This window comes from Serinus canaria, chromosome 4A (genome assembly GCF_022539315.1).
Source record: "Serinus canaria isolate serCan28SL12 chromosome 4A, serCan2020, whole genome shotgun sequence".
NCBI classification, from domain to species: Eukaryota; Metazoa; Chordata; class Aves; order Passeriformes; family Fringillidae; genus Serinus; species Serinus canaria.
Genome location: NC_066318.1, coordinates 19,374,232 through 19,397,024, shown reverse-complemented (window position 1 = coordinate 19,397,024; position 22,793 = coordinate 19,374,232). Strand labels below are relative to the sequence as shown.

Here is a 22,793-nt window from a genome sequence, read left to right as displayed (position 1 = left end):
GTTCTCCTTTTCTCCTCCTTCTTCTCACTTTATCTCCTAGAAAATATTCCTTTGATCTGCTCTCCCAGTCACCTCCCAGTTTCCCACACTCCCCCATCCTTTCCCCAGGACAGCATTATGAAAACCAGAAAAGGCCTTGGTTATCTCTAAGCCCTGCTCAGTAGCCTCTCTGTATTATCATCACTGTGTTCAGCACAAATCCAAAACACAGCCCCATACCAACCACTACGAACAAAAAGTACCTCTGCCTCAGCCAAAACCAGCACATTGAGTAACAAGAAATTAGAGAAATGGATAATTTCATTATTACCACTGTTTAATGGCTAGCTTTTCCAGTTTCCTATTTTCACAATGGAACTCTACTGCAGCTTACTTATTGCTAGTGGTGGGTAGGAAGTGCCCACAGGTGCTAAATAATTAATAAATCTTTTTAATCGAGGAAAAGAGGCACAAATCCATTCTTTGCTGATGTTATTTTTGGGAAGTTAATAGCAATTTTGCCAAAGACAAGACTGCAGAACTGCCCCTGAAAAGTTTGCAAAGAACTAGTATGAATTGGTCTGTTGACTCTTAGTATTTACTCTTTGTCCAAGAAAACAATACATTCTGATAAAGGATTTGGAGGAGTGGTTTTCATATGACCTTGTAATGCAAACGTGACAATGCTTAAATTCTTTCAAAAGGAAAAGTGCCCAATGTGGTTGACCATTATAATTTATCCACATGGCTTTAACTCTGATGAAATACCATAGATGTGACAGATTTTCCACGTGGATCTTAAATTCAAATGAAGAAACAACACAAGTGGACTCAATTCAAACTAAAATGTTACATTAAGCATAATCATTAAACATAAACATTAACATTACATAGGCTTGGAGGAAAGCCGTCTTCTGAAATGTTCTTCATTTAAATACTGAGATCTTGAACTGCCATCATAGTAACTCTTAATGGTTTCTCTGACAGTATAGTCTTCCAAAAAACTGAATTAGATGTAGCTACATCTTTATGTGAAATTATTGTACCTAAAGCTAGCAAATGCCACATATAGTTGTCATTGAAATGCGAAAACACTTTCAGAAGTGTGAAAACTAAGGGTATTTGATACCTTTTTTGATATGCTTTATTCTTTCCTTATGGGACCATTGAGACTTTAAGCAGTTAGAGAACACACTGTATCTTTTCTATACCTAGGCAGTACTACGGAATGATAGTGGGTGCAGTGCATTATATTCCCTGCATATTATCTTCAAAATTATAGGAGAGTAAAATAAATCCTATTTTACTGCACAACTTAGAAGCATTCTTTAAGTTCATGCATGCTGTAAAAGACAATCTGCCAAAGTGTAAGATGTTCTGTGCCTGGAGAAATGTATTAAACAGGTTAGGTATACTGTGAGGAAATGACAAAATACAGGGAAATAAACCAGTTTTTAAGAAGAGCACTAATCCAGAATATAAACCCTTGCCATATACTTCAGAGTCTACAGTTCATGCCATAATAGTTTTTTTTCTTTAACCTTAAGGTCATTATTCAAGTATTTCAGAGCAGGCATTCTCTTTGAGTCTGCAGGTACAGTCTATAATGCTCTGTGGGCTATCCCTTCTGCAATACTTCTTTCTTCTCTTTTTTTTTTTTTTTTTTTTTTTTTTTTTTTTTTTTTTTTTTTCGTTTGAGCCTGGTGCAATGCCAGTGCCCCCACGAGAATACCTCTTTCCCTGGCATCCACTGTGAGATGTGATCAGAGACAGAGCAAAGCAGGCTCCAACTTAAGGTTGAAAGGGAAAAAAAACTTTATTAACCTAAAACTACAAAGAAAAACACACAGAACACATAGAACACAAGATGAAAACCTTCCAAATTTCCTCCTCCTCCCCCCACCAAATTTCCAATTCCATTACCACCCTTTAGATAATCAATTCTCAGTTCCTTGAGAAGAGAGGAGTCCCTCTTGCACTACAGACTTCCCCAGGAAACAGTCGAAACTTCTCGTGTTTCCGTGTCACGTGTGGCACCGCCCGGAGAACATTTTGCCATTGTGACCTCTTCCTTCCATGTCCAGTGCTCTCACCACTGCACATGGATCAGAGCTGCTTCTAGGGTTTTTCCCTTTAAGGATACTTTGTCCAGTTCCAAAAAGAGCACAGTCCCTCTCCTTTGGGACACCTGTCCCCCCCCAAATTTCACCCCCTGGGGCCAAGGGGTCTCTTGAACAGAGATCATCTTCCTCTTCCTCTTCTTTGAAGACGGAGGGCACCACCACCACCCTCCTCACCCGGTCGTCTCTGTTCACAAACCTCCACATCACCGCACTCTCCTGGCTCTGAGCCATCGCCTCCCCCTAGAATGCAGTCTCTGTGTCACAGGAACACAAGGGGTTCTGCTGTGGCTATACAAGCAAAGTCCAGCCAAAGGCCACTCCATCATCTCCTCCCACCTAGGATTCTTCTCAACATCCTCTCAATCTCATCAACTTCAGGAGGAATCAGCATTTGCAAGGTTTCCATCCTCCCCAGAAGGGTTAAAAGTCCCAGGCTCTGCCGGTTTGCTTCATGAACTCCTGGGCACCCCCCCTTCTCCTTCACGCCGGCCACGCTATCACAGGCACCGGCTCTGTCTCTCTCTCTCCCTCTCTCCAGGGGGGGGAAATGGGGGATGGCTGCCCGAAGCCCTTACAATGTTCTCCTCCACCCTTTGGCCCCGGCCTGGCCTACCTCCCTCCGGCCGCATGGCTCCCCTCCCCCACCCGCCCAGCTAAGAGCTGGGCACGGAGGATCTGGTCAGTTCAAAACCGGAACCCAAAAAGAGAGATTCCCCTGGGCGTTCACAGCTTTTAACCCTCTCTGTTCTCAGAGGCGTATCCATGCCCTCAGTGGACAAACCAGGTGCCAATATTAAAATCTGAACACCGATTGGCTTGACCACACCATCACAAAAAACTTCATTTCCTCTCAAACCATGACAGTTACATAGATGTCTGGGAGAGATTGGCTGCAAAATAGATTCCAGAAGATTTTTTTATACATTTATATATATAAAATACAATATTTGTTAACTGGTGAGCTTCTTCAAAGGAAAGAGTTGAGGAACTGACACCTTTGTTTAAAGAAAACCCCATAGTTTATGATTTCTCACAGAATATGTAAATGAATAAACTGGTTTATGTTTTGTTAAGATGGACATTTTCCCAGTCAATAAGAATGCAAGAATTGAACAACAGTAATATGAAGAGCATAGTACTCACTGTCTAAGAAAGCACATTACATTGCTTCTTCTTTTTACCTGCAAGGAATTATACTGTAAATTATATAATACTATTACTTTTATTTCAGTCTGAGTTACACATTTTGTTGTGGTTTCAGCAATTCTGATTTTGTACCCCTGCAAATAGATTGGCAGTTTACAAGCAAATAATGTTAAATGCAAAATACTTATTCTACTTTATTTTCCCTTTTTTTTTTTTTTTTATATTTGTTCAAGTAGGAGAAAGATTACTTTATATGCGCTTCTTAAGCAGTAGCAGAATTGTTGTTTTAGAGTATGAGAAAACTGTTGTCACTTTGTGGTCGACATTTCTTTGACCAGGCAACTGACTTGAGGTTCTGCATGTCTCACAAATTTAAAAGAAATCAGGTGGATGATCCCAATTCTCTACATTAAGAGGGTTTGTACACAAAAACACCCTGGTTTTGTAGTTGTCACCTGTTGAATTTTGCAGTTGTGGATTATTCTGAGATATTCATCTCAGTTGCTTTCCTAGTCCCACAAATGTTACATGCTACCAACTTTTTTTAATTTTGGAGCTCTAAATTAAGGTCAGTTCCTTTGCTTGTTCCACAAATCTTTTATGGTTTTTAATTGCATCCTGAGAGAGCCACCTGGGTTTCAATAGCAGCCAACCAACATATGTTTACATAATTACTCAGCCACAATGACAGTGGTCTCTGTGCTGCTAAAAGTTTTTTTCCTTGATTATTTTCTGCTGATGCTGATTTCTAAAAGTTTTTCATATAACATGTTTTATTGCAGTGTCTTCAGTCTGCCCCATGAACAGCAGTGGAAATCAAAGGAACAGCAACTGAAACTGCAAATTGCTAAACTAGAGGCAGCTATCAAAAATGATCTAGCAGACAAAAATGAAATCCTTGACAAGATCAAAGTAGAAAGAGGTATATGTCTGAGAAGACTAGTATTTTCTCAAAATGTGAGATTATACCCCTCTGGAGTTGGAGTTGAGATATACTGCCCAGAAAAGTGGAATCTCTGTTGCAGGTGTTTTCAAAGCTGTATTTTAATTATACATTTTTTAAATACACCTAAGTTATGACTATCTATTAAGTGCAAAATATGACCCCGTACAGAATATGGGCTGAATGAGGCTCATATAATTTCAGCTGCATTTATTCTTCATCTCTTGGGTTCATGTTTACTCTTTATTCAGTATTTCTTCTCTTCTCTACACTGAAAGTTCTTATGGAAAAAGAGACCCCTCTGACAGTCTCTCTCAAATTATAAACCACTATTCTGTTCACTGTGCAGAAGCTATGTGAAGCTCATATAGGCCCTTGGCAATGTTTGTCTTTCAATTTCCTTAATTCAGATTTTTTTTATATTTTCAGTATATACTAATTTTTATTTACAGCATTGTACATTTAAAATAACAGTTTTCTTTTAATATAATGAACATATTATTTCATATGTGTTTTCTTCATACTGACCTTGCAATCTTTATTTTAATCTCAGCACTGTTTACTGTAGCAATATGAAGTTTACAAAAGACAAGCACAGACAGAAAGTGAAGATATTTAGTTTAGATTTGATTCTTCAAATGTGTATTTTTAAGAGATGTATTTCTGTGAACAATTTCATGGAATGAAGTGGGCCAACTTGTTGTGAATAATTCTTATGATAATGGGTTGAGTTCAGCACATGCGTACCATTAGGATTCTCAGTAGCTCTGCTGACCTCACATACCAGATTGAATATTTAAATATTTTATTTGACCACAGCAAGTGTTTGAAAAATTAGCCTTAATTGATACTCAAATAATTTAAGATGCCTTAAGCTATGTTATTATGAAGTTATGACATACTAACAGTTGTTACTTGTAGCATGATTATGAAAAAAACTGGCATTCCATCTTCCTTCCTTCCTGTGGCCATTATGTTTAACTGTCAGGTGTTTACCATCCCTTCCCCAGGTAGCTTATTGTACTCCTAAACTGAAACACCGGAGTACTACACTTCTGATTTCTATTGAATTGACTTGCTGCAGCTGGAGTAGGTGTTCTAATACCCTTCTAGGCCTCTGTATATAGGATTTGGTTACGGCTCTGTCTTTCACAAAGCATAGGCAGTATAACTTTCTTCAGTCACGTTTCAGAGTATCTGCCTTTGCTGCACATTCCTCTTTGAAGTTCAATATGAGAATTGAAATTAATGCTTGTCTTAAAGTACTGCCTAGAACTAGTGTAGAAATAATGTCATGTCTACCCTTTGTAGTTTGGCATATGAGTCTTTTTCCTAAGCTTCTTTTCCATGTCTAAGAAAGATGGTAAAATAAGTGAAGCCTTGAAAATTCTTAATGCTACAGGAGACCAACATCATCTTGACATTTTCTATGTCCTCCTTCTGTATTTCCCTTTTACAATGATTCTGTTATTTGATCTGATTGTTTTAGTAGTATTTTTCTGGCCCTAACATCATAACGTGCTTTGTAATACTTGAAAGAAATGTATTTAGCTAGAAAATAGAGTAACACTCTAACTATGCTTTCTGGGGTTTTTTTAATATAGTACTTTCAGAAGTTATATCACCCTTCCACCAGCCTCATTTCCTTTAGACATTTGTACTTGTGTTTCTTGTCTTACCAGTATTTCCTAGATTCTCAGCCAGAAATTACAATAGCTGTTTGGTTCATGTTCATTGAAGCTTACTAACAGTAGTGTTTCATGCAGGTTGTAAAAGACTGAGATAAGCTAATACAAAATCTAAGTTGAAACAATTCCTATAGTAAGGATTGTTGTCACTCATCTCATAAATTCATACAGTGTATCTATTTACTTAGTTATATCTAAGTACTTTTTATTTTACAGTAATAAAATCTCATTAATTGCTGCATTTGTTGTTCTTCTTTATAGTACTGTTCTACAGAGTATGCTATTTAATAAGTACAATTTTTTTTATGATTGTCTTACTAGAGAAGTATTGATTGTGTCAGTAAAAGTTGACATCTTGCAAAAATTAACGCTGTCCTAACCAGAACAAGCACACAAAGGTTTCCCCATACAAAATACATTAGTTTTCTGCATTTTGCAATGAAATTTTCATGCATATATGAATATGAAAAAATCAAGTTTGTAATTTTCTTAACTATGTTTAATTAAGTGTAATATTTTGTTCTTCTATATCAAGATCAAAAGGAAAAGCTGATGCAAGACAACAAAGACCTGCAGTTACGCTACCTGGAACAAAAGCAACAACTAGATGATCTGAAAAATCAAGTGAAGTTTTTAACCAAGGTGAACTATATTTTTGTTTCAAATATGAGGAAAAAAAACCCCTCTGTTTTATGCACAGTGCAGTTACTTCTTTATAGTCAAAGAATATAAAAATATAAGTGTTTATTCATGCAATCAAGCAAAACATCATGTCTAGTGAGAGTGTATCTTGTTATTCTGAATGTATTTCTTCAATTCACATCTGGTAACAGCTTTCCATTAAATTCCAGGAAAGTGATGTTGGTGTGGCAGAATTCAATGAAACCCTCTTAGTTATAAACGTATCTTACAAAGAATGCAGGGTTGGAGCTAGATAATATTTAGGATCCCTCTCAACCCAAACCATTCTAGAATTCCATATTTTGCGTTCTCTTATTTTCTCATTTGAGCAAGGTGTTTTTGTTGGTTTGTTGGTTTTGTTGGGTTTTTTCTTCTTTTGGTAAACCCTTGGCTGACCATTGTATGCTTTCTACACACCTGGAATTTTCAAGGGCTGAATTATTTGGGCATCTTCCAGTAGTTAATTCCTCAAGCTCAAATGAGGCTGTTCTTGACATTTTTTAGTTACAGTTAATCAGAAGGAAAGATGAAAAGATTGCCAGAATTAAATCTTAATTTATGTAAATAATTCATTATAACAACAAAGGTGAATTAAATCAGATTCACAGCCATTTAAAAAAACTTAGTTTCTCTCAGTTAAATGACTTATCTAAGCATCTTGTTATCCCTATAATGTTTACTAAAACCAATTTTGTTTATTAATTCTGTAATTGATGCAAGTATACCATCAGAATGGAAATTCCAGTATGTGGTATAGCAATACCACAGGAACTTATCTTAGGAACTTATCTTTGTTTATTAAAACAGAAAACCAAAAATACTCAGGAAATACTCTATTCTTTTTTCTCTTGCACAAATTAAAAATGGAGTCAGAGGAAGAAATCAGTGAACAAATAATTTTGCAATGTTTCTACTGTTTGGGTAATTTATGTTTTATTTTCTTGAGGAAGTGTTTACTGTAATGATGACTATATAATGATGATTAAAAAAACCCCAAAAATACAGAAAACCTTAATGAAAACCAACTCCCCAGTATTAATAACAGAAGGAATGTAGACTTGAGAATAATAATTCGGGGTTTGTGTATTTATGGAGGCAGGATTATTAATTATGAAAAAGGCAAATATATCTGTTTGTATTTTCATTGGATTGACAGGAGTGATTGCTTCTTAATATCTGATACATTTTAATTGGTTCCTGATAATCATGAGATTACATTGCTGAAAACAATCCTGACACATTCTACTATACCTCATTCCTCTTTTTAGGAACGTGTTACCATGTGCTTGAAGTTTATAAAGTTCTGCTTACTGCCTTACTGTTATACCAAAAGTATATGCCAGTGTTGCATTAAACCATGCACAAATACATGCAAATTTTTGCAAAAATATTTTCTTGTAATTTTTCTAATGTGCTCCAGGATCGAAAGCAACAAAAGAATGTGGACCTTCTGTTCTTAGAAAAAGTGGAAGATGATATCCATAAAGATTTAGAATTCTCCATGCAGGAGCTGCAGTTAACACATGTGGAAACTGTGCAAGAACTTGAAAAGACAAGGAATTTGTTACTTGTGCAGCATAAAATTAGCAAAAATTACCAGGTACTAAACTCTACTCACAGTGGGAAATAACCTGATAATAACATTTTAACCTTTGTAGTTCTGCCATTTGTAATAATTAAAACTTGTAAATTCAGCAACAAAGCCAGTCTCTGCATAGGGAACCAAACATAAAATCTGCTGTTGCTTAAGATATTGTTTAAAAAACATGAGATCCAAGTGACTAAATTGTAGTCTTTTAGCTCATCCTGCCCTTAACCTTCAGACTGTGCCTTCTCTTTGAGTGTTATCTCTGAGCTCCTACCAGGTCTTCACAAGTAAATGTGCTTATCAAATAAGCTTCCTTTTCCATACCACTCTGCTTTCACCGTCTTCTTTCTACTTCCACTGTTGGAGTTGGGCAGATCATATTTTGACTTTTCATTCAATTAATTAGCATTTAAAATAACAAAATCATTAAAGAAACTGTTAGGTATATTGTCCTAAAACAAAAGCTACTCTGTTTTTCCTATTGATGTTTTTAGATTTTGCTGACATTAGAACTGATTTGCTGTATTGATAAGTGAAAAACTGCTGCTATTTTTGCATACTCTAAATGTTCTTTCCTCAAATCTAACTGTATTTTAACTTGTAGCCAAAAGCATTTGCAACATCAGTACAGACAATCCTCAGAAGTTCTTTTTACATGCAATTGTTTTTCAGACTGAAGTAGAAACAATGACAAGAAAGATGGAAAGTCTACAAAAAGACTATGAGTTAAAATTGGAACAGTATACCAATCTTCTCGACATTAGAGCTGCACGTATCAGAAAACTAGAAGGTATCTTTAAATTATATTCTTCACTAATTTTTTTTTTAATATTTTATCTCTTTCAAATTACTGTTTTAAATTTGTTCTCCTGGTGAAACACTTTTCTATTCCTAAAACTACTAGAAAAGTCAGTTCTTTCATGGAAAGGTATCTATTCCAGTTAATTTTCATTGACTTAAACGACAGTTATTAATTAAACCAAATCCAACAAAGTGGGTTTTATACTGCAGCTATTGCTGAACAAGAATAAAATTACCAAACTTGTCTTTTTTAGTAAATCATACTTTTATCGTCAACCTTTTACTTTGCAGTACTATTATTACAGAATCACTTTGTCTTACTAAAATCCCCCAAGTCTTGTTATAATATACTGACATAGTATTTAAACGGAATGAATTTCAAGTATTTTTTGTGGCTTCAGTGTGTAAAAAGTGCATAGGAAGCCTCAAATATGATATTTTACAAACTCTGATGTTAAAACAATTTTCATATTTTGTCTCCAAGTTGCATCTATTGCATCGTGGTTTATGTCCTAATTCTGTAAGCATTTATTTTGGTTTCTTAGAATCATACAATTCCAGAATGGCTTGGGCTGGAATCCATCTCATTCCAAACCCCTGCCAGGGGCAGGACACCTTCCACTCCTAGACTACTCAGAGCCCCATCCAACCTGCATTAACTACTTATTAACCACTTATCACCTGCGGCTAGGAAACATGTGAAGGTCTTTGCTGATAGCTCTATCCACTCAAGATGTAACATATGTTAAAAGTCAGATGTATTATTTCTTTCTCTGGCAAATTTAGATCAACCCTACAAAAATGAGCATCTTAAATCTCTGCTACATTTGCATAGTGATACTTTCTTTGAATATTGCATAAGACTTCTGAATTTTACCTTTTTCACTCCCTTATAACCTGATAGTAACTGTTAGATGCCTGTGTCCATGCATACTGAGGTGGGTCCATTGAGGAAATACTCTTGATTGTTTCCAGTGTTCTCAGTGGGCATTCAGTCTATGAATTATTTTTGATAATGTCTTTATGAAAGTAACATTATTAATATAATTGAATTATACTTTCATCTTTTCCTTTCGGTCATTAATTGTATTTGAGTTTTTAAAAAGACAATCATAACTCTATTCTATCTGTTGCAGCCCAACTAAGAGACATTGTATATGATACAAAACCACTTAAGCCCAGACAAGAAGTATTGTCGAGTGATCCAGTGGGAGGATTTATTGAAACTGTTCATTTAGAAAGAGGAGAGAACCTTTTTGAAATTCATATCAGCAAAGTGATCTTCTCTTCTGAAGCTATGCACACTTTTGGTGACTGGGAACCTGCAACCTTTTGTACTTACGCATTCTATGACTTTGAACTTCAGATAACCCCAGTAGTTCATGGGAAGACCCCGTTATATGACTTCACTTCTCAGTTTCTTGTGCAGTCTGATGATAGCTTCTTTCACTATATACACGAAAACAGCATCACACTGGAAGTTCATCGTGCATATGGCATAGATTATGAAACAATTGCTTCTTGTCAGCTTACGTTCCATGAAATCTTGGAAAAGGATGGCAAGATCTACAACACAGCAGATTTAGTTGGTAGTTAAGATATCACAAAGTATTCTGTTTGATTATGTGTCACTGTATTGCAAGTGATAAATAATGTATATTTGACCAAAAATGAATTTGTGCATTACTATTTCAAAAAGAAAAAAAAAAGTGTTTACAAGAATGTTCTTTTCTGTTGGATGGTGCAGCATGTTCTTGTGGTTCTGCCAACATTTGTAGAAAGCTGGGATAGGTGCAATTTTGCCCATAATGGCATATAACCACAGGGCAAGAGGGGAAAAATCCCAAAAAAGGAGGCACCCCCGCTTCACCCATATCAAACATCAATCCTTTGTAACTGGGCTGAATGTTATAAGTATATCCTCTCTTTCCTTATCCATAAAGAAAGGAAGAAATGGTGTAATCTAAACTGGTAAGACAAAGTTTGCCATATAATAGTGAAAAAGGTACAAATTATGGTGATTATGACTAATAATATATATACAGTAGCATAATCTAGGAGGGTGTTTGTTTACATTTTGTGGATTATTTTAGACACATTCATAGTCATTATGTTAAAATAATTTTAAGATATCCTGGACAAGACACTTCTGAGAAGTATTGAATGTTCTTTGCAGCTTACTTTTTCTTCTAGAAACATTTGTCAGACCAGCATATTCAGTGACCTCTTAACTGCCTAACGTTGTAGAGAATCTGGTTTAATAAGGCATTGTAAAGTTGTACCTTTGCCAGTAATTTAAATTGCATACCACTTTTGGGATACTTCTAACTGTTAACAAACGAAAGTGTCCTAACCTTTATTTGCCTTAAGGAGATAAAAATATTGAACTTTGATTTGGCCCTGTAGTAAATAAATAAGTAGGGAAAAATGGCTATGTTTTGATTTTGGATCATACAATGGGAGCCTGAGGAATTGTTTCTGTTTCTAACATTCACATCACAAGCACTAGTGTAATGCATAGGCACAATCTTTAATTTGTGGCTGTTCTATAAATCTTGAATTTGTGGTTTTTCCTAGCTTTTGAGTAACATACCTCAATGTTGCTAAGAAAATTAATGCAATCTCCTATTTATTCCTTAGGAAAAACAGGACACATTCAAAATTATGGTACCGTAGAATACTGGATCAGGTTACAAGTTCCTATGGACCAATCTATTATTCCCTACAAACAGAGGTCAAAGGATCTGGGATATATAATGCCCAGTTTTAAGGAACATGAACAACCATCCAAGGTATGTTTGGGTCTGTACTTGATAGAGAGAATTACTTAATGGAGAAGAGAAACTTCAGGGTGACCTAATTGCAGCCTTCCAGTACCTAAGGAAGCCTACAAGAAGGCTGGAGAGAGGCTTTTTATGAGAGCATAGGACAAGGGGTAATGACTTCAAATTCAAGGAAAGTTGATTTAGATTAGAAGGCAGAAATTCTTCATAAAATCATAGAATAGGCTGAGTTAGAAGGCACTCGTCAGAATGAATGAGTCAACCTCCTGGCCCTGCACAGACACCTCAACAATCCCAAATGCTCCAATTGTAAATTGGGACAATCCCAATTGTCCAAATACTCCCGGAGTTCTGGGAGCCTTGGGACCAAGACCATTCCCTGGGGAGCTTGTTCAGTGCCCAGCCACCCTCTGTGCAGAGAACCTGTTCCTGATGTCCAGCTTGTCTCTCTCCTGACACTACTCCAGCCGTTCCTTCAACTGGGACAGGTTGCCCAGAGAAGCTGGGGCTTCCCCATCCCTGGAAGTGTCCGAGTCCAGGTTGGATGGGGCTTGGAGCACCTGGTTTAGTGGAAGGTGTTCCTGCCCATGGCAGGAAGTTCGTGACTAAATTTTAAGTTCCCGTCCAATCCAAGCCATTCTGTGACTCTGCAATAGTTTTGATAAAATAAACTGTTCAATTCTTTCTTTTTAAGTTCAAATAGCTTAGGACAAGTCTTGATGTGTTCAAAGTGTAATAAAGATTCTTGAAGTGGAAAATACGTTAGCAGTTTTTCATATAAAGAGATCAAGAACATTTCATTTCCTTGAGCTGTAAGTGGCAGATGTTTTAGTATCATACTCATGGATTTTAAACCAACTAGGTGTCAGATATGTAGAGTGGGTGAAGCAGTTGTTCAAAAAGGTTTTGAAGTCCTTAACATTGGAGTATTAGAGTTGAAATTCACTCACAATGGGTTTTTTACTGAGTTTTTTAGCTTGATATTGAAGAGCATTTTGAAAATAAAATTCACTTTACAATCACTTTTAAATTAAGGCCCCAGAAAAAGAAGGGACTTTCAAACATCTTTAATAGTCATTTAAGAAATAAAAGCAAACAGGTTGAAATGTATAAATTAAAATACTAGAGTTTTTAATGGGCTTTTTTTTAACCTAAGCTGTTCAAAATATTCTCTGTTAGGAGTAACTTTAATGTTTTATATTATTCCATAATGTAAATTTATATTATATATAAAATCTCCATGGGTTCCATGATGTAATCTGAGAAATATGTTGCATATGAATTCTGTTAAATTGTATCTGATTAGAATTGAATTTAGTGCCATTAGATTTGGCTTTGAAAAAAATCAGAGTTCCTCATAATTTACTATAAAATAACAAGGCAATAAATGTTCTTCAATATATTTGTTTATTACAGACTCCACTCAAAATGAAGCAGCGTGCAGCTCAAGCACACAAGAAAGTCTCTTTTCTGGATCTTAGTGCAGTACAGATGGCAGTAAGTTCTGAGTATTTTTGTCATGCACGATGAAGCATGAAAGGCTTCTTGTAGCTCCATATGGGCAATTTGTAGAACTAATAATTAAGAATACTGGATTATTTTAGCAGCACAGTACTGCACTGTCCCAGGCAATGAATGCTAGCATAGTACTGCATGGAAGTGGGGGACACAATGCAGTGATATTTGTGTGGCTCCCTCTGAACTTCTTGATATCCTCCACAGTTTACAAGCTTCAATTTCCACTGGCTTAGGGCAGATTCTAACAGGACCAATCAGCTCACTCTACACTGTGTTTCTCAACTCTCTGCATTATTCAAGTGTCTTTCTACAGTGTACTACTTGCACTGCATATAAAATGCCTCTATAGAAACCAGCTTAATCCAAACAGATCCTCACTTTTGGGCTAATGGGATACACAATTTGACACAGTTCAGAGTCACCTCTAAAAATAAGTTTATCAGCTGAGATTGCACACATTCTGAAAATAATGATAGTTCTTAACTTGCCATACACTGTCATCTGTACATCCTTCCAGAGTCTAAGAGAGTCTGCATGGAACTAACTCAGATGTATTTGCTGCATTTTGTAAATTTTCTTCTGAAATAATTTGGATTCGGAGTACTAAAAATAGGTTGTGTATAGTCTTTTAAGTAAATCCAGTAAGTAAAGGTAGGTTCTTCAACAGGCAATTATAAAAGGTTATATTTATCTATTACATATAATTATAGTAATTATAATATTTCATTAATTAAAAAATAGTTGTGGGTTTTTTTCCTTTCATAAATTACTTAATTGGATTTATTCTTTGGAAGGTTAATATCAATTTTTAATTAACAGATTCTGTTACTGTTTGGTTTACTATGACTAGAACTTTGTTGAGAGCTATATAGACTGGAAATAAGAATTAAGTCAATCTGTTGCATTTATCAACCGTAAAAAATAAAAAGTCAGATGTTGGTGAATATAATCTTTTGAGAGCTTAGATATGAAAAACTGAAACGTTAGCCAGATAGTTGCACATGCCAAATATCTTCAGCTGTCCAAACAGTAGCTTCTCAAAGTGTGACAGTTTTTCCTGAACTAGGATTTTCTAAGTGAGACAGCTACTTGGTCTCCATCAGAAGTCTTTGTTGTTGGGCGGCAGCTCCTATAGCTGTTTTTAAAATCTAAGCCTCATTGTCTGGTTAAAGACAAAAGTACTATTGGGCATAAATAATGAAACATCTGGGCCTTTCTGATGTCTAAGTCTTGTGATGAAATGGCAAGAAAGTGTCCATGCAAGAAAATCAGGAGTTCAACAAATTAAAATGGGAAGTCTATTTCATTTTCTAGTTCATTTTCTCAATAGCAGAGAATCTAGTTCTTAATAAAATTTCTTGTCAATGTGATACATGCCAAAACAAATAAAAAAGGAGATTCACTATAAGGTGGGATGAATGGTTTGACTCACCCAAACTGCTTGAGAGAATTGTCCAGACTCATACGTAAAAGTTCTAGCAGAGGACAAGAACCAGCAATGGTAATGCAGGGAAGCAAAGAAGGCATTTTCTGTCCAAATGCATCTCCACCAGAAAATCTATACCTATTTTTGTATAATAATTGTCTACTGTATATTAAAGGCTTCCCCTTGTTTTATTCCTTACTTTGGGATCTGTAATTGAAAATAATGTGGAAGTACTTTGACATTTAAAATTCAATTCCATAGGGTTCACTACAGTTATAATAATGGCCTAACTACAGATTTGAGATAGTAACAATCATACCAAAATCAATTCACATGCACACAGGTAAAATTATGTGCAGGCCTATGTATGTAAATTTAGCTATCAAAAGTTTTTGGGTACAGTGTGTGGTTTGTGGTTTTTTGACTGAGTCTTGCAGAACTTGTAGAAAAAGATGAAATATAAATGAAACTGGAAATCAAACAGGCTGTATATATATTGATAGGTACAAAATCATTATAATAGTTATGTTTTCACAAATGCAGTTAGATAAATGTCTTTCTGCTGTATGTGAATTATATATTATAGCAGTTGACACTTTCTCATTCTTTCCTGCACTGCGTAAGCAGTACAGTTGTTAAAAGGCTCTGGATAATCAATGTGGGCCATAACTCTTCAAGTTTTGAACTTAAGTAACTTCGGCTTTTCAAGGAGTTTTATAAAGACTGTAAGTTTATCTTTTTCTGTAGCATGTGGTACAGGATGCTAAACAGCTGTCGGGTGACAAAGTGAAGGAGATGGCTGAAGAAATTCAGCAGGAAAAAGGAGAGCTCTCTCATCTATCAGAGGAGCAGTTGGCTGACCAAACATTGATTACTTCTAGAGATGAGACAGAAATAATTGAAGAATTGGAACCAGAAGGTAGAATTCGTTGTTATTGATAAGTAGCTGTATTTTCTGAAAAAACCTTTCTCTTTCCATTTTCATAAGCATTTCTTACTAGTAGTGGAAGCTGCCTCATTATGAGAAACTTCATGACATAAATTATATTCTAGCGTAGGCTACAGGTGAAGCTGGGTGGTGGATGTGTTTTCTTCCCAAATGGAAACCATATTGTAATTGATTGCAGAAATCTGATATATGACTTAGATTCGTAAAATACTAAAGGAAACCTGGCTTCTACTTTAAATGTCTTCATATTCTCCCTTAGATCTATGCTGTTCCAAAGACTATTTTAATGAATATGCTCTTTTAGTCTGCAGATAACAGCCAATGCTGATACTGGAATCCTTTCACAGAGTGAGAGGGCTAGGATGCTATATCACATGTGTGACACAAAGTTATTAGATTTATTTAAACATTATAAAAGCCAGGTCAACCTGTTCCAGCTCCAAGCTTAAACTGTTTATTATAGCAATAACCAAATCCATGATACCAAGTTTAAAATAAGAGCAGAAGCAGAATGCTAAAATTTTATGTTTAGTTGTTGGCAGCTTTTGCATAAGAATTCATTAAAAAGATTGGAAAAACTTTTTGAATGTTGATTTTGGATACCAGTTGTCTTTATAATTTCCTTCATGGAAAAAAAATGCTATGCAGTGTTCCAGAAAGTAATGCACCTGCATACAGAACTACGTTTTTACTAAAGAAAAAAGGTGCATTCTTTTATATATGCACGGTGTTAAAGGAAGTCAGAGGAAATTCAGACCATATTCCTAAATAAAGCTAACAGTTGTGCATACTTAGTTCATTTCAGGACTTACTCTATTAGCAGTTTGCATCTGGAAAACATTATTTTTTTTTTAACAAACCAGAAAAAATACAGATTAGATTACTCTAAATGTCATTGATTCACAATGTCAGTCTTCTTCAAGGAAGAGAAGATTTACCTGGCACTTACTCTTTTTATATTAGAAAAGGAAATTTATTGCTATCAGATTTCATATTAAGTCTTAGGTGGTCTAAAATATAGCGGGTGTTACCTGCATTGATTTTTTTTTTTTTTAAGATCAAGAAGATCCTCAAGAGGATGATGCTGTTGAATCAATAAAAACTGATAGTGATGACTGTATTATTTCAAGTCCAGTATCCACAAATATTAAACAGCTGAGTCAGAGTATACATGGCAATTATTTGGTAAGACTAAGAAAAATATTTTAAGCCTAATGTCCTGTAAGAGTAGCTTTGCTATATCTAACATCAGTTTTCAGTGAAGCTGTACATGTACAGTATCAGATCTCTTGATTTATTCTTAAAACCAGCAATTCAGGACTAGAAGTCATATATGCAAAATAGCACAGCATGATATAAATTTGGAAAACTTACTTAGAACAGTATTTCAATAGGATAGTTCTCAAAAAAAAAAAAATTCACACTTTTAGATCTAACATTGGCTGAACAATCTTAGCCATAAAACTAGTACTTAAAATTAACAGGTGTAAATGTTCTGCAATGTGATATCCTAGAGGTAGGGGGGTTTTTTGAAGTGTTTTTTTTAAGGTTATGTGATATCTTATAAAGTAACTAGTAACAAGAAACATGTATAAGAAATACTGCTCCTTTTTTTTAAGCTGTAGAAAGTACATCTTTAAGAAGCTACATGTCTTCAACTACAGTAGATTTGTAGAAATGCTCTCACTTCTGAAGAACACATATGTTCTTCAGACAATTACAGAAGGTACTTTTGAAGATTGCATTATTTATAAATAAAATGTAAAAAAATTTCAGCTGTAGTTTTGAGAACTAAAATTAATACTAGTAATCACTATTAAGTCAAACTATAATACAGTTGCTCTATACCTTTCTAGTCATTCTCTATTTTATTTTCTCAAAATTATTTAAGAATAATTCTGAGATATTCTGTATGTAGTTTAATTTCAGGTTGATTCATTGATCAATTTCAGGTTCCTCCATTGATCTGTTTTTTGGTATCAATGTGCATGTTTGTGAATAGTAGATAAAACCAGTAAAAGCTGTACACTATTAAGGCAATGTGTGATAAAAGTTGGATTTTAAAAATACACATTACTTTGCTTGAATTCTTGGGTTGATTATATATAACAGCATGTCAAAATTACTGTTGAATTCTTTTTTGTTTGGTTAAGATCAGAAATCACTGCCTTTTATCTTTCGAGATAATTATCCTGCTCATACTCAAATACTGTAAATACGTTTTGTGATTTTTGGAGATCTTTGTGCTAATTATCCTATAAATATGAATTGTATGCTGCACTATATAAGTAATTTAAGATCATACCAGGGTTATTTGTATGTTGCAAATTAGATAGTTAGTTCATAGTTATTAGTTCATAGTTAGTTCATTAGTTCATAGATTAGTTCATAGTTATTTCTTAGATATATTGATCATAAGGCATATCTAACAGATTTTCCAGTATCAAGTTATACCAGTTGCTTCTTTATTTTTTCTTCTTGTCTATGATGTATGATTGAGTATAAAATACTTGATTTTAATTTCATTTATAAATTTGAATATGAAAAGCATATTCAAGTCAAAGACCATTACTTTAATGACATTCAGTAGCCATTTAACTTCCTAGATTTTAGGAAAAAAAAATTTCTTAAGCCATGAACTTTTATTAGTAGAGATAGAATGGTGTGGATTTTTTTCTGTCACCCTGGTAGAATTTCCATGAACCTGCTGAATAGTGGAAGAACCTTATTGATCCAGATTTGGACTTTTTGTTAAAATGTCAGAGGATACATAATAAAAAGAAAACTCTTTTGAAAGGAGGGGGTAAAATTACATAATCAAATACTGAAAGGACTTGATAGCAATGGAAATTAATTTGTATGGTGGATATTTTTACAATAGGATACATTGCTTTTAATTTTTAATAATTTTATAATTTTCTCAGCAAAATATAAGCTATCTCCATATTAAATAAAAATATTAACTTGGAATTCTGACTGAATACAGAAAGCTAATACTTTGAATGTGATTTAGTACTTCAAGTGATTTAAGTTTAGAAATTAAAATTGTTAAAATATTTCCATATAGAAGAAATATTTTAATAAAGTTATAAAAAGAAAGTAATATATTGAAAAGAAATAAGTTTTTAAAAAATACAGCATTTCTGTATCCAGTGTGTTCTCTTTGCTCTTTGAAGAATATCATCATTGAATGCTCACCTACATATTCCAGTTTTGAAACCATTGTGGCTTTTCTTTCTTCCCAGAGTAACTTCTGGAAATATTTGTGACTCTTTCTCTTGAGTCTGACATGCCCACCTCAATAAAACTTACTAAAATTTATCTGTACTTAAATATTCCAGACTTTGCAGAACAATATGAAATCATTTCATATAAGGAAAAGAAGAATGTAATTTGAGTTAAAGATAGTAAGAAAAGGCTACAGTGAAGAAAAACTGGGATACTACTTTTATTATCACATGTTAAAATTAACTTTTAACTCGGAAGGTTCACTATATGAAGTTGAATTCTTTAAAAATACAGTATTACCTTACATACCTAACAATTTTGTGATTTGATGGATTTTAATTGAACTGTTTATAGTATAGTCTGCAATAGGTACTAACAGTTCTCTTTTATTTGGAAAACTTCAGTACCTTGTATTACTGACTGTATTTTAAGCAGTTACAGGATCACTTTGCTGTGCAGGTAAAAATGATGACAGCTGAAATTTGTGATTCAGATAGCATTTTTACCTAAAGATAACCAGCAGACTATGACTACTACTAAAACGTTTAAACATTGAATGGAAATCAGTATCTCTTGCAACAACAGTCTTAGCTACAAACCCTGGAGCTTTAGATTCTCAATTTTAGCTGATGATTCACATATATATATATATATGTATGTTTGTTTGTTTGTTTGTTTGTTTGTTTTGTGTTAACACTTAAAAAAAACCAAAAATCATTTGTATTATGCTTATATTTTGTTTCTAAATAGGAAGTTGAAAAAATCCAGATTAAAATTACATCACTTAGTCTTACTGAGTCACGAATTACAGCAGATGAAACAATACAGCAGCTGTTTGTAGAATGCAGATTAAACAATTTCCTTGCAGAGGAGACCCCACTGTCACTTCCAAAACTACCTAGTGGTCAGAGGATTCACTATAACTATAGCACTGGTAAGTCTGATGTATTTTTGAGCAGGCTTGGTTCTTCTGTTAAATTCTGTCTTATGAAAATACCTGCAATAAAGCCCACTTTCTATATATTATAGTTACATTTCTCTATGTGCCAACTCTCTTTGCCTATTTTCCAGATATTTTGGGAAATATTAAAAGTGATTTTTAAGAAATGAGGTAAGTATGCAATTATCTAGTATACAATGAAATGCCGAAGGAGGCTGGTATATAAAATGGTAACATCACAACATATTTAAATATGCTGGTAGTGCATAAATGTCAAAATTAGACAATACATAACTAAAATCTATATATTCTTTTTAGAAGAGCATGATGATCTAATTTTTCTATCAATGCATGATGATACAACTTAGCAAAAGAAAAACATTCTAACCTGTACATCTAAAACTTAGTTGAAGAGAGAGAATATGTAATTGGACTTCATCACTACTTGCAAATACTTAGTGTTCTTTTAATACAACTTTTTAATAGGGGAACTAATTCGTCCTTGTTTCATACTAATACATTGCCAATTAATACTTTATAGTTACACTACTAGCATACATAGAACTATTGTAATAATTTAAAATTTTCTTGTTAATTATTTCCCCAGCTATGTCATCATATTTCAATTAACTTCTTCCTAGTAGAATTTTCATTAATTTAAGCCTGAGTGCTTCAGTCTTGGACTTTTAGCTGAGAGTACTCTGGAGTGGGTGAATCAGGGGTAGGGTTGGGGTTATTGCTATTTGTGGCAAACCCTTAGTACAGACATTCAAATTCAGCATTCTTTTAAAAATAATTACGTAAAAGTGGCTTTGCAGAAATGGTGTCTTAGATCTTTAAAATTGCTACCATCTACTAACCTGATTTTAGAATGCTACTTCCCTAATAATTCACTCAATTAGATCTTCCTCTTACTTGTAGACTATTGGATTGTTCCGTATGTAGCTGAAGACTGAAATGAATCAGAAATGTCACATCAACCACTGCTATGTTGGCATTGCCTACTTGAGAGGGAATATAGATGACAGTTTTTCTCCAGTCCGTTAGTCTGAAGATTTCTTCTATTGAAATACTGTGGCAGGAAAGGAGGATTGAATTCCTTAGGCTTCAAAAAGGATAGGCACTTTGCCATACATTCTCAATATCTCTAGCTTCTTTAATGGAAGGGAATACAGTAAATCACTTCAAATACAAAGCAGTAAAGACCCTTTTAAAATCATGACTTTTAAAACTATGGCTGCTATTGCCATTAATAGAAAGTGGCAGCTCTGTGAAATGCTTAGATGCTGCTTTTGTATCTTTTTTGACAGTGTTCATATAAATCTGCCAGTGACACACCATTAGATCATGATTCTAACATTTGATTCTAACATTGTTGTTTTACCTTAGAAAAGAAAATGAAATAAACGTTTATTTTACTTTGTTCTTTTCTTCATGTTCTTTCTTCTAATAGGTGAAAAACAATTGATAACCATTTATATTAATTTATTTGCTTTGCAGTGATAAATGTGGATAAGGAAGATAATCATGCAGAAAGAGAGTATCTCAAGTCAATTCTTCTAAAGCCAGATCTACCTGCTGACAGGTACAGATTAATACTAAAAGTCTCTATTATAGGTCTTTGTAAAAACTGCTAGTGGTTTGTCTATTTGTCTTTACTGACAAGGTAACCCTAAGTAGTTAATACATAACTAACAAGAAAAAATAATTGTTTCAGCCAGGAATGATGCCCACATTGTGATCTGGCTGCTGCTGCTCTTATTTCTTCTCAGAGTAGGTGCATATGGAACGGAATATTATAAACTTCTCTAATGTTTGTTTAGTTCTGTGGTTTAATTCTGGGGAGGTTGTTTCTTTTGTTGGTGTTTTTTTTTTTTTAAACAACTTTGTTTTGTTTTACAATCTAGAGTTTCTAGATTCTGTCATCAGTGGTCTATCAGTAATGAATTTGAAAAGCACATATCAGTGCAATGGTAGAGTAGTACATTAGTTGCTTTCTGAATTCAGAATACTAAAAGGAGTCTTAAGAACTGCAGGAAGTGTTCCTTGACCCCAGAATTTAAAGGAAGAAAAGGGTATATGTGTGTATATATGGATGTAGCAAACATCTATTATATTAATACATACGAGAAAGACTAGAAATTAGACTTGTTCAATTTTATAGTAATAAATTTGTTCTTAGTCATTTTTTTCATTGAGGTAGCCATGTGCATTACTTGGAGAGAATGAATGACATACTTTGATTCTGTTTCTTCTTGAATGTCAATATTCATTAAAATGGAACTACTATTAATTTAAAGATCAATTCAGTTTACAGAAGACTAGGATACCTGCTGATTGCATTTGAAGCATCAGAGTCATTTGTAAATCTTACTCACAAATCACTGATTCACTCCAAGAAAAGGGAGAGTGATTTCTCTTCATTCCATATCCCTTATTTGGCATCCAAATCAAGAACGTTACTAAACATATTCTACTAAAGCATGTTTTACTAAGATTTAACAATAATGAGGATAAAATAGTCCTTTTTATTTCCCTGACAGATAATTTAGTTGCTAAAGAAATTTCCCTGTCCAGCCATCCAGGACCACTATGGCAGTTACATTTCACCACCTGATCTGGAACTGAGGTCCCTTGGCAGCTACACCCCCCACACCTGTCCCAGTCAGACCAGTTGCCTTCACCAACTCCAGCACAGGTGTCCAGTCACTGAGTATTAGAGGTCCCAATCCTTAAAATATCTTTTTGGTGCAATAATTTAACAGTTGAAGTTGGAGCCTCAGAGTAAGGACCCTGAAAAAAGGAACCCCTGGGCTTTCATACCCTCACAGGACAGTCTGGGGGTCATAGGCTCCTGCCATGTCCTGAAGTGTCCCTCCCCTGACTGGGCCATGGGTCTCTGGGCTCTTTGTTGTGCTAAGGGATAGTAACTTCACAGCCTCTTGCCTTGGGCTGGGCTCCTCCAATGTTCAACCTGCAGCTGCTCCTGAGCCATCTGCA

The 22,793-nt window shown here is 34.6% G+C and overlaps 1 protein-coding gene across 7 annotated transcripts in view; it reads left to right on the top strand.

The window, feature by feature from the left end:
- Positions 1-22,793, top strand: part of RPGRIP1L (RPGRIP1 like) — a 45,106-nt gene that overhangs the window by 16,940 nt on the left and 5,373 nt on the right. For 3 of the 7 annotated variants that reach the window (XM_018914122.3, XM_018914123.3, XM_050974400.1), the window contains exons 10-20: positions 4,031-4,170; positions 6,415-6,521; positions 7,981-8,160; positions 8,821-8,938; positions 10,086-10,538; positions 11,590-11,741; positions 13,149-13,229; positions 15,424-15,595; positions 16,683-16,810; positions 19,604-19,787; positions 21,294-21,378. In XM_018914122.3, the coding sequence (XP_018769667.1) occupies positions 4,031-4,170; positions 6,415-6,521; positions 7,981-8,160; positions 8,821-8,938; positions 10,086-10,538; positions 11,590-11,741; positions 13,149-13,229; positions 15,424-15,595; positions 16,683-16,810; positions 19,604-19,787; positions 21,294-21,378 (1,800 nt within the window). Of the gene's footprint in view, positions 1-4,030; positions 4,171-6,414; positions 6,522-7,980; positions 8,161-8,820; positions 8,939-10,085; positions 10,539-11,589; positions 11,742-13,148; positions 13,230-15,423; positions 15,596-16,682; positions 16,811-19,603; positions 19,788-21,293; positions 21,379-22,793 lie in introns of those variants that run through there. The other 4 variants (XM_018914125.3, XM_018914131.3, XM_050974401.1 and 1 more) reach the window with 4 other exon arrangements.